At 54.7% G+C, this 15,688-nt stretch overlaps 5 protein-coding genes across 5 annotated transcripts; 4 read left to right on the top strand and 1 right to left on the bottom strand.

The window, feature by feature from the left end:
* Positions 1-447: 447 nt before the first annotated feature.
* Positions 448-2,757, bottom strand: CLUP02_10269 (zinc knuckle; the record flags this gene model as incomplete). Its single annotated transcript, XM_049289245.1, has 1 exon — positions 448-2,757. One exon carries the CDS (start codon positions 2,755-2,757, stop codon positions 448-450), a length of 2,310 nt encoding a protein of 769 aa, XP_049146390.1.
* Positions 2,758-6,604: 3,847 nt separating this feature from the next.
* On the top strand, positions 6,605-7,340 carry CLUP02_10268 (ORMDL family protein; the record flags this gene model as incomplete). Its single annotated transcript, XM_049289244.1, has 3 exons — positions 6,605-6,740; positions 6,876-7,234; positions 7,296-7,340. 3 exons carry the CDS (start codon positions 6,605-6,607, stop codon positions 7,338-7,340), a joined length of 540 nt encoding a protein of 179 aa, XP_049146389.1.
* A 1,099-nt stretch (positions 7,341-8,439) lies between these two features.
* CLUP02_10267 (uncharacterized protein) lies at positions 8,440-9,936 on the top strand (the record flags this gene model as incomplete). Its single annotated transcript, XM_049289243.1, has 1 exon — positions 8,440-9,936. One exon carries the CDS (start codon positions 8,440-8,442, stop codon positions 9,934-9,936), a length of 1,497 nt encoding a protein of 498 aa, XP_049146388.1.
* Positions 9,937-11,884: 1,948 nt separating this feature from the next.
* On the top strand, positions 11,885-13,157 carry CLUP02_10266 (O-methyltransferase; the record flags this gene model as incomplete). Its single annotated transcript, XM_049289242.1, has 3 exons — positions 11,885-12,098; positions 12,470-12,647; positions 12,797-13,157. The coding sequence occupies 3 exons, from the start codon at positions 11,885-11,887 to the stop codon at positions 13,155-13,157; spliced, it is 753 nt and encodes a 250-aa protein (XP_049146387.1).
* A 1,200-nt stretch (positions 13,158-14,357) lies between these two features.
* CLUP02_10265 (uncharacterized protein) lies at positions 14,358-14,948 on the top strand (the record flags this gene model as incomplete). Its single annotated transcript, XM_049289241.1, has 2 exons — positions 14,358-14,438; positions 14,469-14,948. The coding sequence occupies 2 exons, from the start codon at positions 14,358-14,360 to the stop codon at positions 14,946-14,948; spliced, it is 561 nt and encodes a 186-aa protein (XP_049146386.1).
* Positions 14,949-15,688: the final 740 nt, after the last annotated feature.

Here is a 15,688-nt window from a genome sequence, read left to right as displayed (position 1 = left end):
CCTAATGACCCTGATCCACTTCCGAGATAGGGAATACTGTTGTGCGCAGGAAATCAGTCCACGTCAACTTGCGCATGCGCAACGATTGGCCCGACGCAACTCCATCTTCCCGCTTGCAAAATGTAAAGCTAACCACCACCCCCCTTCCGCCCTCGCCGCGCCAGTTTCGTCCATAGTCGTTCACCCAACCATAAAGGCAAGGCTGTCGTCGCGCATTTCCGTCGCGCATCGTCACGCTGCTGTCTGAGTCTCCTTCCCTCCGATTTCGCTTCGAGGTTTTTCTTGTCGCAACTCGTACACTTTTGTCGTACATGATGTTCCTCGCCTCTTCCCGTGACTTCGCACCACCTTTGCTCGCGGTCGCGCGACACACCCATCCATCCCGTCCAGCGTACTGTACGCCCCTTTTTCCAACGGCGTCGCGCGCCAGCCAATCATTCCAAACGCTCATCCTTGCTTCCCACCGCGTTTGTTCTTGCCCCTTCGGCGCGATGCCGCCGAGCCCCCACCGTTCTGCTGCTGCTGCGCGGCTCCCGCATTGGAGTTTCCGGAATGGTTCCTTGTCCTCTGCTTCTTCGGCGGATTCGGTCCTGCTCGCCCGTGTTGCTGCGACTGCGGTGCTGGGGGCTTGGGGGGCAGACCGTTCGCCGGCTGGCGCGACTGGTTGTTGTGGCTTCTAGACATTCGCGAGTACGAGCCCTGTGGTGGCGGACCTGGAGGTGGAGGTCCTGGAGGGAGGGGAGGCTGCTGCGCTGACCACCCATTTCGCTGCTGGCCACCGCGCCCGTTTGACTGCGTCTGCGGTGGTGGTCCAAAGTTGCCGGCGTTGATCTGGAGGTTGGTCGACATCTGGATGTTGCCGAGTGGAGCACGCGGCTTCACCTTCTGGCTGATGAACTCGCCCTCCTCCGACCCGTCGCTATCGGGGTAGAAGATGTGGTTTCGCTTGGCTGCAGAGCCCTTGATCGAGAGAGGGGCGAACTTGGGGTTCTGGGGCTGACTAGCGAAGTCGCTGATCGGGCCATCGGTTGCGTTCTTGTCGACGTAGAGGTGTCTGTTCTTGAGCGTCCACGTTTCGCTTTTCGGTCTGTCACGGTTCAGATGACAATCGGAAGAGTAGTGGCTCTCGTTTCCGCAAAAGCTGCAGAAGGCAGGGAACGGCTTAACCTTCTTGATCATCCTCAAAGGCTTGTATGACCGCCAGACTCTCTCGCACTCGTTCTCCTGATGAGCCTGGGAGCCACATAGGGCACACTCCATGCCCTCCTCATCCAGGTGAATGAGCTTCTCCTTGCACTGGGTCTTGCCGTGGCCGAGCTGGCGACACTTAGTGCACCTCTCGCGTGTAGGGCAGTTCCACGAAAAGTGGTCGGTATGTTCGCAGAACTTGCAACGAGTGTTGGGGCAAGCCATCGAGGTGTGTCCGAGAGTTGCGCAGTACACGCAGATCTGGGCGGTGTCTGCCAGGCCAGGGAAGTACTTTCGCTGCTGCTCCAGGTCCTCCTCCTCGGTCATGATCGCCTGTCCAGGTTCACCTTGCTCTTCCTCCATCTCCTCGTCCTCGTCGTCCACCACTTCCACCACGTCGTTTTGAGATGGTGTTGTAGCCGAATGCTGATCGCTGGACTCCCGTCTGGCACCGGAAGGAGGTGATACTTCTTGAATGTCGTCGTCGACCTCGTCCTCGTCGTCGTGGATGATCAGGGGCGACTCTTCCGATCCTAGCTGGCGGGTAGGCTTCTTCACAGCCGACGCCAGGATGGAGGCCATGTCAGTCCTCGTTTCGGGCTTGCGTGACTCGGTGGTGGCGGCCGGGGACTGCCTCTTCTTATTCCACTGCGCCCGATGCGCAATGTAGTCCTGCAGAGCGGCGACGAGAATTTCGGGCGTGAGCAGCTGCTCCTGCTCGCTATTGCGGCTGATGAATGACTGGGCCCAGCTCTTAAACTTGGATCTCCACACTCCACTGCCTAGGTTGTTTCCCTTTGGTTGCAAAAGCGTCTTCTTGTTGGGTTGGAAGAAAGTCATACCCTCATAGACGAAAGCACTCTTTTCATTTTGTGCCTTTTCTTTCTCGAGAGCGGCGGCTTCGGCTCTTCGCTGCTGTCGAGAGATTTTGGGCTCCTTTGATGCCGGTTGGGCAGGTTGGGCTGGCTCGGTTGCCTCGGTCGGTGCAGGCGCTTCTTGAGAATCGGATGCAGGTGTGGCAGCAGGCGCGCTTTCCTCCTCAGCAATAGAGACCTTGGCCGGCACCGGTGCGGCCTTGGTCTTGGGCCCTCCAAGTGATGTCCGGATCTGGGACGTGATGCCTTGATTCCATCCAACTTGAGATGGGCCACTCGCCGCCGCCGACATTGAACGGGTCGTCCGTTTGCTGCCTGCATCTGACTCTTCCCCCGAAGAAGACACCTTTGAACGCGTGCGAGATCCGGCGTTTCCTCCACTCTCTGCGGCGACGACCCTCTGGTCTTCGGATTCGGGTTCGGAAGGTAGAACCTCTCCGTCTTCCTCCAGCTCGCCCTCATCGGCGCCTTCCGAGTCCATTGACACATCCTGCTCGACTGATTGACCGATTTGCTCCGTTCTCGCTCGCTTGGCCTCGGGCTCATGCGATGAGGCCCGATGAGATTGTGATCCGTTGGGCATCATATCTCCCTGCTCAACGTCTTCCAGCGACCGCTTCTTCGATACTCGTTTGGCATCGTTCCCAGTGCTAAGGACCGGAACGGCTTGTGCTGCTGACTCTGATGTCTCCATGATGTAGCGCTTGATGGCGGTGTGTGAAAATTCAGTGACTGCGGTGTACTGTAAGATATACCACGCTGTACCAAAATTCGACGTCTCTCCAATGCCTTACTTTGAGGGGTCAGGTGTTCAAATGAGTGGGTGCCGTGCTGGAATATTCCGGGAAAACGTGATGTCTTTCCCAAGTTGGAATATTTCGCATTCGTGTGTCCGGCAAATGAGAATGTGAATCACAACTCCAAGGTCATGAGAATTCGCGATTTGCCTGAGGATGACAATGCTCGGTCGCACCTAGAAACCCTAATTCCGATCCGCTGGGAACTCGCCGGCGGATAGACTTGCTCAAATCCAGCGATCGGAGTGCTTGAGTGGGAACGGATAAAACCTCAACGGTCAGTATCTCTCGACGTCGTTCGGCATCAACAGGAAAAGACCGCCGTTTCCTCTGATCAAAAATTGTATGCAGGGTTGTTTGTCGGGTACCCACAGCAGACCAGACGTCACAAAAAAACGGCCAGCCGAAGAATAACCGCGTTTGTGTCGCCAAACCGACGCGCCGGACCTCTTGCACCTGGCCGCGGCTGACTCTGCCTGCCGGTCTTCACTACCTGTGCTGCCGGGTCCCGTCTTTCCGTAGGACACCTTGACACCTCGCCTCGGTTTGTTCGATTTTTCAGAGGTGCGGGCCACGGCACAGTGCCAATCTGCATCTCTCACCTCAGTCATTATGTAAGGCAGGTCCCTTTCTCCTCGCTTAACCAGGGGAGCCGACTGATTGCCCTGTCAAACCTGGGACCTTCACTAATTACAGGTCGGTGCCCACCTGAGGCGGTGTCGGACTGGTCGGTGTCATTTTGCAAAGCAGAAACTCGGAAGCGAAAGTGAATGCTTCTAGAATTGGCACCTCGGGCCTATCGATTTTCATCTAATTACAAACATCCAATCCGCAACCCGCAGAACTGAGGAAAGTAGAAATGAGATCCTGGTGGTCGGAAATGAGGCTAGAACTTTTCTGCACACCTGCCACCTGGACCAAGCGTCGACAATGGCAGGCGGACGAGTTACACAAACTGGGGCAAGAGTTAGAGGGGTTCAATGGATGGCCCATGGGAAAGGTATGGTGTTATGCGACACCTTGGAACGGGCATATCGTGGTCTCATGAATCTGCTGCTTTCTGTCCAAAGTGTGACCACGGTATAGCGTGTTGGAACTTCGCGTCGTCCGGGCGCAAGACACGCCACGAATTTACCCGCGAGTATGAAGCTGCAATGAGTAATGGGCTCGATTGTAGTTTAGTATTCACGTATCTCTGCAACATCAGCTGGCTAAACGTCTGCGCCTATGCGTGTTGCAACAGCTCGATATCGGCAGACGTGACCAGGGGTCGGGCCTAATGTGGACAAGAAACTTTGGCATTCCATCAGTGACGCACTTTGTGTGGTTCGGTGAGATATCCCGGATGTCCAGGAATTCCACGTCTCCTTTTCTTGCCTATCCGTCCATCCCACGCAACGCAACGAACCACTACAGGCAATAAGTTGTCGCACAGCCCGCTTAGTGGAGACCGAGGGCGACAGATTTAGCTCAGATAACGATGACTTTTGTCAAATCGAGGAGCGGAACGGTGGGAAGAAAACGAGCAACACCGTATGTCTTGGGGAAGACAAGTACGGAGCACAGAATACGGAATCTGGGACGGCATCGACAACTTGGGGAGGAGGGTCCATGCCGCCATCGTCCTTCTTTGCGCGCCTCCATCCGTCTCCGTACGCAAATCTGGAAACGATGACCAGACGCCGGGAACCCCAGGTGTGATGTGATCCATGTCATGATGTGAGGCGAAGAGAAGATGGCACGCATGGGCTGTATATGATCGTGCTGCTTTGCTGTTGCTGTGCTCCTTCCGGCTCAACAAAGCTTAGCCTCTCTTCAGTCCTGGATGGCATGTTCATGCCGCGTATGTAGGCGGTCCTGTGTGATAGGGTCGATCCAGCGGTTGTATCCGGATGGGTGTGAGAGTGCTTCCACATCTGGCCAGTCTACTCATTGCTTGCTGTATCTCATCCTCCCCAATGGCCATTGACCACCGATTTGCCGTCACTAAATGTCGGAAATAGGGGCATCTTCCTAGTTGAATGTGGCCAGGGAAACCCTTTCCTGGCCCCAATTCGCTAGCAAATGCGCCTGTGAACCTACGCCGCATGCTGCTCCGGCCTCCGTCCTGCGCTATCCATCCTGCAACACGATTGGCCGGGCCAGGAAACGCAGGGGAGCTTACAGTACGGATATCTGTGCGGCAGGACAGTGGCATGTTGGGTCTGAGTCTGACCGTCTGTCTGGCTGGCTGTGCTTCACGTCGGCCATCAGTGCCCTTCCCGCGGGACGCGTCGCTGTATGTACGGAGAATGCAGGTAGGTATTCGATCTTTTCTCGTGCTTGGTCTAGCCGTGGAGCCGTGCTCTCGGCAGGGTTGTGCGCATGCCGTATGCCGTGTGCTGTATGTGAGAGCTGGGGGAGGATCTGTATGCAACGATCAGAGTCCCTTCTTTTCTTCTTCTTCTTCGATGGTGGGGGAGGGAGAAGGTTGTCAAATCGAGCAGCATATCGTCGGGTGTGTGTACCGGCTGGGCATGTCGCACCTGGTGGAAAAGCTTCCTGGGCCAAGGCGATAAGGTGCAAGAGCCTCTTTGCAAGTTGAGAGCGAGATAGTGGCGGGCTTCCCATGCCATCCGCACATACCTTCTACGGCTCCCAGAGGCGGGATTGCCTGCCCTGCTTCCCGCTCTGTTTTCTCTCCTGTGAACGCAGGTGTCCCTGGTCCAGTTCCAATTCCGTCCAGTCCTCCTTTGGTTCCGGAGCCTTTGCGTCCCGTCCATCCAGTCAGTTCCCGTCTCTTTCTTCCATCAGGACCTGCCAGTGCTTGTACTGTATGTAACTCCCCCTCTCCAAGTCTCCCGTACCCGCTGAAATTGGGGTGGTCCCCTGAACGACCCTGACCGGGTGGGGTGGGCTCCATGCCCGTCGTCCGCATCAATGTGTCCTCCTCTCGGTACGCTCGTGTCGGCTGGCACTGGCTGCCATGAACTGGGAAGGTGAAGGAAACTGGTGCTGTCTGTAGCTGTCTGTCGGCTCGGATCCCAATCTCAAGTTTGTCCTGTCGTGTCTTTTGCTGGGAAGGAGTGGATGAGTGGAGCCTTCACTGTGCCTGGTTCCCATTGCCTGCACGCGCAGCTGCCCTGCACCTGAGGCCCTGTGCCGTGGCCTTGTCGGGGACTGTCCAATAGCCCCATTCTTTTTTGTCCCCCCAGTTGAGTGCCCCCGTTCCGCTGGCTGCTGCTGCTGCTACCCTACTATGAATATCTAAGGGAAAATGTCCCATCCTCTCCTTCATCCCATTGCCAAGTAGACTATTACGACGACGGCATCCCCAACATTCGCAGCCAGAATCTCGCTCTCGCTTCTCTTCGACTGTCCCGACGACACCTTTTTCTCTACTCTCGCTTCCATCAAATTTCAACCACATTCAGTCCCAGCATCTCCTATATACAACACCTGCATCAACATCAAACTCAACGTAACGTCAATTGCTGCTCGCTTTCCCCGTGACATCATCAAGGGGGCCGCCAGCACACGACAAATTCATCACTCCGCCGAACCCCAGCATCACGAGGACGCCGACGACGATCCCGAGAGCCCGCAGAGACTTTCCCCTCTTCCATTCCACCCACAAAACCCAACTCGCACCCCAACGCCCCCTTCAACACCGCCAAACTGTCTTCCCCAATCCTCCTCTCTCGCACCGTCTCGTACGACGCGGCCACAAATCCTCCGCGAAGTGGCAGCGGATCGTACAGAGCAATGGCGGAACCCGGTGCCCGCAGAAGGAGATCTAGCAGTATCCTCCAGGTCCATTACGAACCCCAAGAGACACTCGAGCAGATAAGCGACCAGGCCGTCGTGCCCAACCTCAATGCGAACTGGGTCAATGCCAAAGGTGAGCCCCGCGCGAAGCTCCCTGATCGGAAGCTTTTCCATGGCCCCTTTCCATTCTCTTTGCTTTGGTCGCGTGCCAGCCCATCTAGTCCCATTGGAAGGTAGGAAAACAGGAACTGACAATCACCGTCTACAGGCGCCTGGACAATCCATTTCGTCCTCATCCTTTGCTTGAAGATATTCTACGATGTCATGCCGGGCGTGTCACAGGAGACATCCTGGACTCTGACGAATATCTCGTACATGTTTGGATCCTACATCATGTTTCATTACGTTCGCGGCGTGCCATTCGAGTTCAACGGCGGTGCTTTTGATAACCTGAACATGTGGGAACAAATCGACGATGGGGCTCAATACACACCCGCCAAGAAGTTTTTGCTCAGCGTGCCAATCGTGCTGTTCCTCCTCAGCACGCATTACACGCACTACGACCTCGCCTACTTTAGCATCAACTTCTTGGCTGTGTTGGCAGTTGTCATCCCCAAGCTGCCTTTTGTATGTTTTCCCCCTTTCTTGACACAAGACATACAAAGTTCAAAGCTGACAACCTACGCAGAGCCACCGGATGCGGTTCGGTCTGTTCAATGACTCCGATTACTAAAATGCGCGGCAATATGGCGTTAGGTTCTGGGAAGCGTGTTCCGAGAGTGGGAAAGAATGGAGTCGACAGAAGGCATACATAGCGAGCATGGTCCGACACGGAACACACAGAGCTGAGCATTGCAGACTGCAGATGCTGAGGGGAGCTTGGAGACAACAAGCGCAAGGCTTTTCGACCGCGTCGAGAGCTCCGTCAAGGTGCACAAATCACCACTCTTCCGTTTTCGAGTCACAACTACGGACGCCGCTCATCGGAGTCAACAAGCTGTGGGTGTCGAGTATCATGACCAAAGGTATACGGTGCGCTGCAGAATTATCACGAAAAGCGAATAGCAGGCGACCAAATGATGGAAGAGGTCCGATAGAGGTCCCGCCACCAATATGTACCCAAGCGTTTTCATCAATTTCCAAGCACAGGTTCAAACATGCAGCTGCCCCATCAAGATCGTATAGTGAGCGCCAATAGTGTCGGCAATGCGTGAAAAGACTTCAACCACTCGCGCCCTCCAGTGCTCTTACTCGCCAAAACCAACGTATCTCTCATGGGAGACCGTATTCGCAAGCAACCTGGCCTGGCTGTCTAGCTCCAGAACGGCGCCTTGAGATATTCCGCAGAGGTTCCAGTGGCTTGAAGAAAAAACCTTGACTTGTTGCCATCGATATTTGGCTCCGTCAATCTGGAGGAAGGAGGAGGAGCTTGCGTCCCAAGTGGATCAAGTGGGAGAAGCTTTCTGCATAAGCTTCGATGGCTTCACAACCCTGAGGTCTACGAACTTCATGTTGAGCCCCGGTGTCTGATTGTTGCTCCATCCGGCCCAAACTCTCTTTCCGACATCATGAGCAACCGATACTCAACAAGCCTTGCAGACATGAAGGACTATCAAGGATCAAGGTCGCCGAAGGCCACCAGGCCGACGGTTATAAGTAAAGCGAGTCGAGGAGTAGACTCCAGACTTTCTCCTCTTTCATCCTCATCCGATTCATCAGTCACTCGCTCACTGTCATCGTGTAGGGAAGGCGGGAACCTTTCACTTCGTCTCTCAGTCAATCGTTTTTACCATTTTCTCTCATTTCCCACCTTACCCCCCTTCTCAGACATCATGAGGGTCACCGCCATCGCCGTTGCCGTCCTCTCCGGACTGGCCCAGTCCCAGATGTTCACCTCGACCCGTCCGGCCGGCTGGCAGCCGTCGCAGCCCGACTTCCCCGCCGTGCCCCTGGACCCGCAGACCATCTTCGAGACGACCGTGTCCCGGGTCTTTGTGCCCGGCCCCGGCCGACCAACCTGGACTTGGAGCACAAAGGTCGTCACCGTCACCCAGCCTTGCACGACCACCTCCACGACTACCCCTTGCACCACTTCCACCAGGAAGCCCACGCCTACCCCGTGCTCAACTTCCAAGAAGCCTACTACGACTCCTTGCTCAACTTCCAAGAAGCCTACTACGACTCCTTGCTCAACTTCCAAGAAGCCTACTACGACTCCTTGCTCAACCCCCAAGAAGCCCACCACGACTCCTTGCTCAACATCTAAGAAGCCCACTACGACGCCTTGCTCTACGTCTAAGAAGCCCACCACGACGCCTTGCTCTACGTCTAAGAAGCCCACCACGACGCCTTGCTCTACGTCTAAGAAGTCTACCACCACTCCTTGCACGACCTCTAAGAAGCCAACGACCACGCCTTGCTCTACTTCCAAGAAGTCCACAACGACTCCTTGCACCACCTCCAAGAAGCCGTCACCCACACCTTGCACCACTTCAACCAAGAAGACCACTACCCCCTGCGTGTCTTCCACTTCTAAGAAGCCCACAACCACCCCCTGCAAGTCTTCCTCCGGCAAGTCTTCCTCCAGCTCGAAGAAGCCCTCAACCACCCACAAACCCAAGACCTCTTCCAAGGTAGTGGTAACCTCCAGCCGCCGTCATAACGCCACAACCCCTTGCACTTCGGCCACCAAGAAGGTGACGACTTCCCAGAAGCCCAAGACCACCACGACCGCCAAGGCCACCACCTCTGCCGTCGTCGTTGTCCTGTCTTCGCAGAAAGCCGTTTCATCTTCCTCCAAGCCCGTTGTCGTGGTCTCCTCCCAGCGCGCTGTGCCGCCTGCGTCTTCGGCCTCCGTCGTTGTCGTCGCGTCTTCGCAGAAGGCTGTTCCCGTCACCCCTCAGGCCTCGAGCACGCCTTGCCCTACGGTCACCAGAGTCCATTACCAAAACTCTACCGTCACTGCGAACAAGCCTGCTACTGTTCCCTCGCAGCCTCCCGCTCAGCCTCCAGCGCAACCTCCTTCTCAACCTCCTTCTCAGCCTCCAGCGCAACCTCCTTCTCAACCCCCTTCGCAGCCTCCGGCTCAGCCCCCTGCGCAACCTCCCGCGCAACCTCCCGCGCAACCTCCCGCGCAACCTCCCGCGCAGCCTCCCACGCAGCCCGCTCAGCCGCCCGCGCAGCCTCCTGCCCAGACTCCGGCGCAGCCTCCCACCCAGCCATCTACCACTGGAGGCAAGCCCTCCACGGTCGTCACCGCTGGCGGCAGCTACGTCAAGGCGCCTCTCACGCTTGCCGGTGCTCTCCTGGTCGCCGCCTTCTTCCTCTAAGTGTCTCTATCAACTAACGGAAGACGCTTTTACAAAAGGGCCTGTGAGGGGTATGACCCACTGCAGAGTAGCTACTGGAAAGCAGTTACTGGAAACAAGTAGACTCCTGCCTCTGAGGTGAAGCGTATGATATGGAGATCAGTGGTCGTTGTCCTTGAAGAGAAAAGGGAGGGGAAAGTGTTGAGCGGAAGAGCATATGAGAATCATCAGCCCTTGGCGTGGGATTTTTGGGCAACAAAAGACTTAATTCTGTCAGGAGTAACTTCCTGTCGCTCCGTCTCTTTGTTGCTAGATATATCGCGGAGGGTTTTGTTTCTAGTTGTGTAGTTTTTTGTTAATTAGGTCACTAGACATTAAAGTTCCCCGCCTTAATACAACACTTTGGAAACCACTTTATGACTGGATTTGCCCTTGATGAGAAAGTGAACTTAGGAGGAAACAGGTTACGCGCAGCCATTAAGCACGGTATGCGTTCAAGAGAAAGGTTGAGTGCAAGACGCCGTTACGTAGATAAGTCAGCAATTTGGGTTTTTGATGTGGTTCTTTACAATGTCACTGAAGAATCACCTTGCTGTAGTAGTCGTCCCTCGGAACCGCCCCTCCTTCCCGAAACAGAAACGGCATTTGTCATGGGATGGTGCGGTGTGGCCTGTAAGATACTCAAGTAAGGAACCTCGGGATTAAGGTACCTTGAGCAGTAGATAGTCCCGCCGCAACGGCACCGAGCGCGTCTGTAACCCGTTTCCAAAAACTTCCCTTCCATCCCAACTCCTTTTTTTCCCCTTCTTCTTCGGCCGGTACGGATTTGATCCAAAGTTCGCATGATGTCGTGCAGGCAGATGCAATGTTTGCCCGTTACCCCTCTCTCAAATCGAAATGCAAGATTAACCTCCCGCTGTAAAACAAGCACCTGTCAAGAAAAAAGTACAAAAAGTAAAAGGGTAGCAATTCCCCAAGTGGGCAAGAATGCGGCGAAAATGGAGGGCCGATATCGAAGTAACCTTACAAAAGCAACTACAACCCACCCTCCTCTCCAAAAGTGCCGTGTGTCAGGCCCGACGATTTCTAGACGTGGAAGTTGCAGCAGTTCGATGCGGTTGGTTGGGTAAAGATAGATCCACCGAGCGCCTCGTCGTCTGAAGAAGTAAGTCCGAACGAAGCAGACTGACTTGTGTGCTCCATCAAGGCACCCAATCGCCGAGCCGAGCTTTCATGGCGACTTCGGCCGAACAGGCAGGTTAACTGGTTACTTCTATCTCACTTATGTCCGGTACGGATATTCTTTGAATGCCATTGGAGTCTTCTATTCCTTCTGGCGGGGGGTGGTGAGTGTGGGCGATTGCGCAACCGGGGGACGCTACCTACTGACCACACTCGACAACCGGCATCTTGCTCCGAATGCGGGGGATGGAAAGAGGTGGGGGTGGAACCCGCACCGATGAATGGAGGGGTCGATCTCTGCTTCAGCTCTCGGAACTAGGGCGCGACGTTTGCTCTTCATGTCCACCCGTTCCGCGCGCGGGATGGGACCGGGGTTGTTGTGACACGATGTCCGTGGTTGTCACTTGTCATCTAAGGTATGAGAGGATGACTTAACAATCGACGCCAACGCGACGTTTGGCGGGGGAGGAGGGGAGGGGGGTCGTTTGGGAACTTCATACTTGGCATAAATACACCAGGCTCTCTCTCACTCTCTCTTACCATTCTGGTTTCTCTGTTTGGAAATCACAACTTTTGCACTTCATACACTTGTTTGACGAGAAGTGCCGACGAATGGTCCCGTTGCGATCCACCTGACTCGACCCAGTTCAACCAGCTCACCTCATCCTCATAACGTCTCACAAACCGACAACGCTCTTACTAGACAACTTTGATTCTTCCAATATCCAAGAAAACCGCGCCCATTTCACAGCTTCAGAAAAGTCACACAGCCAAGCACAAAGCAAAGATGAAGTCCTCCGTCTCGGTCCTCTACCCAAACGAGTCCGTCTCGCGCAACGTGACGACGTATTCCGAGTCCCGCTCCACCGACCTGCCCGCGCACATTATCGCCTACCACGACCACATCGACAAGACGCAGCCCGAGACGTCCATGTTGATGATTAGCAATTTTCAGGCGCAGAACCACATTTGGATTGCGAAGCTCATTGGGGCCAAGAGAAGTGCGTTCTTTTCTATCGACCTCTTTTCTCGTTTTGCCGCTTTCTTTCTGCGTTTGGGTGAGAGAGGAGGAGTGGGCGTTTGACACGGTGGGTTTGCTTGAGAGTTGTTGAACGCTTTTGGACCTGCGACGCGGTGTCTCCTGTGAAGCAACTCAACTCAACTCAACTCAATCAAAGTCCGAACTCAAGTGAGATATTAGAGAGATCTAGGTGAATAATTCAGGGGGTTGTCAACCTTCTCTACAATGCCTCATGTCTTAGCCACGGCCAATTCTCGTGGAGCCAAGGAGTCAGGGTTGGCACACGCGGCTCTCACGCAACTCAACTCAAAACTCAGAAACCAATGCTAACAAAACATCACCCCTCCATAGTCCTCGAAATCGGCGTCTACGTAGGCTACTCCGGCATGGTCTGGTCCCACGCCGTAGGCCCAGAAGGCACCGTCACCGGCCTCGAATTCAGCGCAGACTACGCAAAGCAAGCCGAGGAGGCCTGGGCCGCCAACGGCATCAAGAACGCGTCCGTCGTTGTCGGCGACGCTCTGGAGACGTGAGATTCCCTTCCAAGGCTCGAATTACTACTCTTTCGGCCCCTCTAGTGCCACCAAACCTTCGTCGGATAAGAACGAAGAAGATGGGTAGCATTAAAGGGGCTGTGAGAGACCACCTCCATCCCACCTAACTAACACTCAAAATCAGCCTACCAACCCTGAACCCCTCGGAACCCTACGACCTAATCTTCATCGACGCCCAAAAGTCAGGATACCCATCCTACCTATCCACCATCCTCGCCGCATCGCAGAAAGACGGCAAGAACCGTCTCCTTCGTGCGGGCGGCCTCATCGTCGCGGACAACGTCCTCCGCCGCGGTATCGTCGCCGACGACTCGGACGAGAACCCGTGGGTGCAGCGCGAGAAGGGCGAACGCGCAGCGTACTGGAAATCCGAGGACGTGGATAAGCTGCGCGAGTTCAACAGCGCCGTGCATGATGAGCCGAGGCTGGATTCTTGGTTGATGCCGTTGTATGATGGTGTTCACCTTGCCAGGTTGGTTGATTAGGTGCGATGCGAGATGTTGCGAAGAAATAAACAGGGGACAGTGGAGACTGGAAAGGGGAAATGATGTTGCGGACTTTAGAGTAGATGTGTAGAAATGAAGATACGATTATGAAGTTATGAGACTTTCGTTTGCCACCTTTTCTAGGCAAAACTCGGCGGCATTTGGCATGTAAATCAGTTGAGAGATCAAGGTAAATCCAGAACTAGCACGTATTGATTCTGAAGATTTATGAACCAACCAATCCCGACGTCACAACCTAATACACGATCTCTCTACTTGATCTCCATGATTTGCTTCTCTCTTGAAGACTTGCTTCACTTGGGTCAAATGGCTATTCCTTTGTTGATCGGAAGCCTATAAGGTTGCCGCTCAACCCTCTTCGTGCAAGCACAAAGCCCTCCCTTTCGAATAACCAAGGCCGGGCCATACCGAGCCGCTCGACAAGCTGATATTTCTTTCATCGGAACAAAGTCTCTCTCCTAAAAGCGGGTATGTTGAAGGTTGCCTATCTCTCCACCTCTTCCTGGAACTAGAGTAAGGCTCGCATATCAGAGCCAGAGGCGTATGGAAAGAATACTGGTATTCGAAATTACCTCCTAAGTAGAACACTCGACTCCTTTTGTGAGGTTAGTCTTGAGATGCTTGAGGTGGGTGTATACAATTATAGCTTACATATGCTTGAAGCCAATCGACTTCCAACACAGAAAGGGAGACATCCAAGCGCGAAATGGGCAACTTGTTCAAAATGAAGAGTCTTCATTGTCTTCCCTTGTCCCCTCCGTACACACTCAGCCAGTTTCTTTCTTTCGTCAACATCAGAGCCATTGTGTTTATTCGAACAAAGTAAACTTCAACTTTCAACAACACATAGCACAAACATCTACGGATTCCATGTTCACGAGAAGCATGTCTGCATCTCCCCTTCCCTGGGTCTATATCACAAGACTTCCCTCCAAGCCCCAACTATCAAGAGACGGAAGAGAGGGACAAAACAACAAAAGCTCACCCATCCTTCAAAGACTTCGAAAACCCCCAAGCTTGATAACATTATAGAGCAATTGACACACATCACCAACCTCAACTCGAACCAGTCCACCTCCCGATCGAATCTGACGATATACCAAGGTAAGCCAACATCCTCGCCACTCAACACAGCCCAACCATCAAGGGAAACACCGCAGCACAGAATCATCTCACAAAATGTGCCTCGCAGAAAACGTCTACCACGTCGCCTGCGGCTGCTGGCAAGGCCACCGCATAACTCACCCATGCTGCAAACAAGCATCCACCTCTCGCTCTCGCTCCCTCGACGGCTCGTCGCGGGGTGACAAAGAATGCCCAGACCTTTCATGCTCCGGCGTCTTCCGCCAACCGGGCAAGTGCCTCGTCTGCCGCCGCCGCGAAGCCCAGCAGCAGAGCGTGTTTCCGCTTCCGATCCCGCCGCCTACGCCGCCGCCCTCGCCGTCTCCTCCGCCGCAGCCATCGCACGCTCGTGCAGCGAGGCGAGGTGACGACGAGGAGAAGGATGAAGACGAAGATAGGAGTCAGAGAGTGAGAGTCGCGCTCCTAGCCGAAGTCCTTCGCCGGGCCGTTGACGTCCGCGGCGACGGAGTCGGCAATTCCTTTCGGTCCGGATCTGATACGGCGAGTAGAACGCATTCCCTAGATAACCGTGATGATGATACTAGCCCCGGGTCTCTGACGTCGGACACTGCTGACGGAGGGACTTGTTCCATCAAGGGCTCGGAGCAGACTTTCGAGACAAAGAGTACTGCGTGGCATCAGCATTGACAATATTGTGCGCCAAGCAGTCCCCCAGGGAAGTTGTTTTCCAAGGAAAATGTCCTTTTCTTGCCATGACTCTCTCGAGAACGCCTTGTTCTCCGAACGAGTGGGATCTCGGCCTTGCTACGCCCGAAATCACCAGCGCAAATCGAGTAAGTTACACCAACAAGTTGTGATATCGCCGAAAACAACGGTAAGGGAGGCTCTCTTCTCAAGCCGCCGCAAAAGGGGGGGAAAAAAAAGCAGCAACCCACCCGTAGCAGCAGCTTCCAAAAGTAACATGACACGTGTGATACCATAACCGCGAAGATCGTCCACGCCCTTGTCCTCGGCAGCAGCAAGCCCGCTCGCATCTGCTCTGCCTTACATACCAGAGCCACCTATCCTCAACCCTTCAGCAGTGGACTTCTGCTGGCTGGCTGGCCCCCGCCTGACACGACAGCGAATCAAGGCATCGCGGTCGTTGGTGTGTTTCGGCGAAGGGGCCAGCTCAAAATCAACGACTCGCCGCACAAGCTCGTTTGGGCGGGCATCGTTCTACTTACACTTCGGTTTTCAGTCTAATGCAATAGAGGCAATGACTTTGGCGTCTTCCTGCTCTTCTCACTCCATAGCCGCAGGGTCCTAGGCAGGGAAGGGAAGAGCAGGCGGGGCGTGGAGCGGGAGAATCGAGGGCCACGACATGAGACGGCTCGTTACTCTTTCTTACATAATTCCGGGCAGGTACGGGGTGAAGGACCAGGGCA

The sequence above is a fragment of the Colletotrichum lupini genome, chromosome 5 (assembly GCF_023278565.1).
Source record: "Colletotrichum lupini chromosome 5, complete sequence".
Lineage (NCBI taxonomy): Eukaryota > Fungi > Ascomycota > Sordariomycetes > Glomerellales > Glomerellaceae > Colletotrichum > Colletotrichum lupini.
The sequence above is the reverse complement of the archived record's forward strand: the minus strand, read 5'-3'. Positions and strand labels throughout refer to the sequence as shown.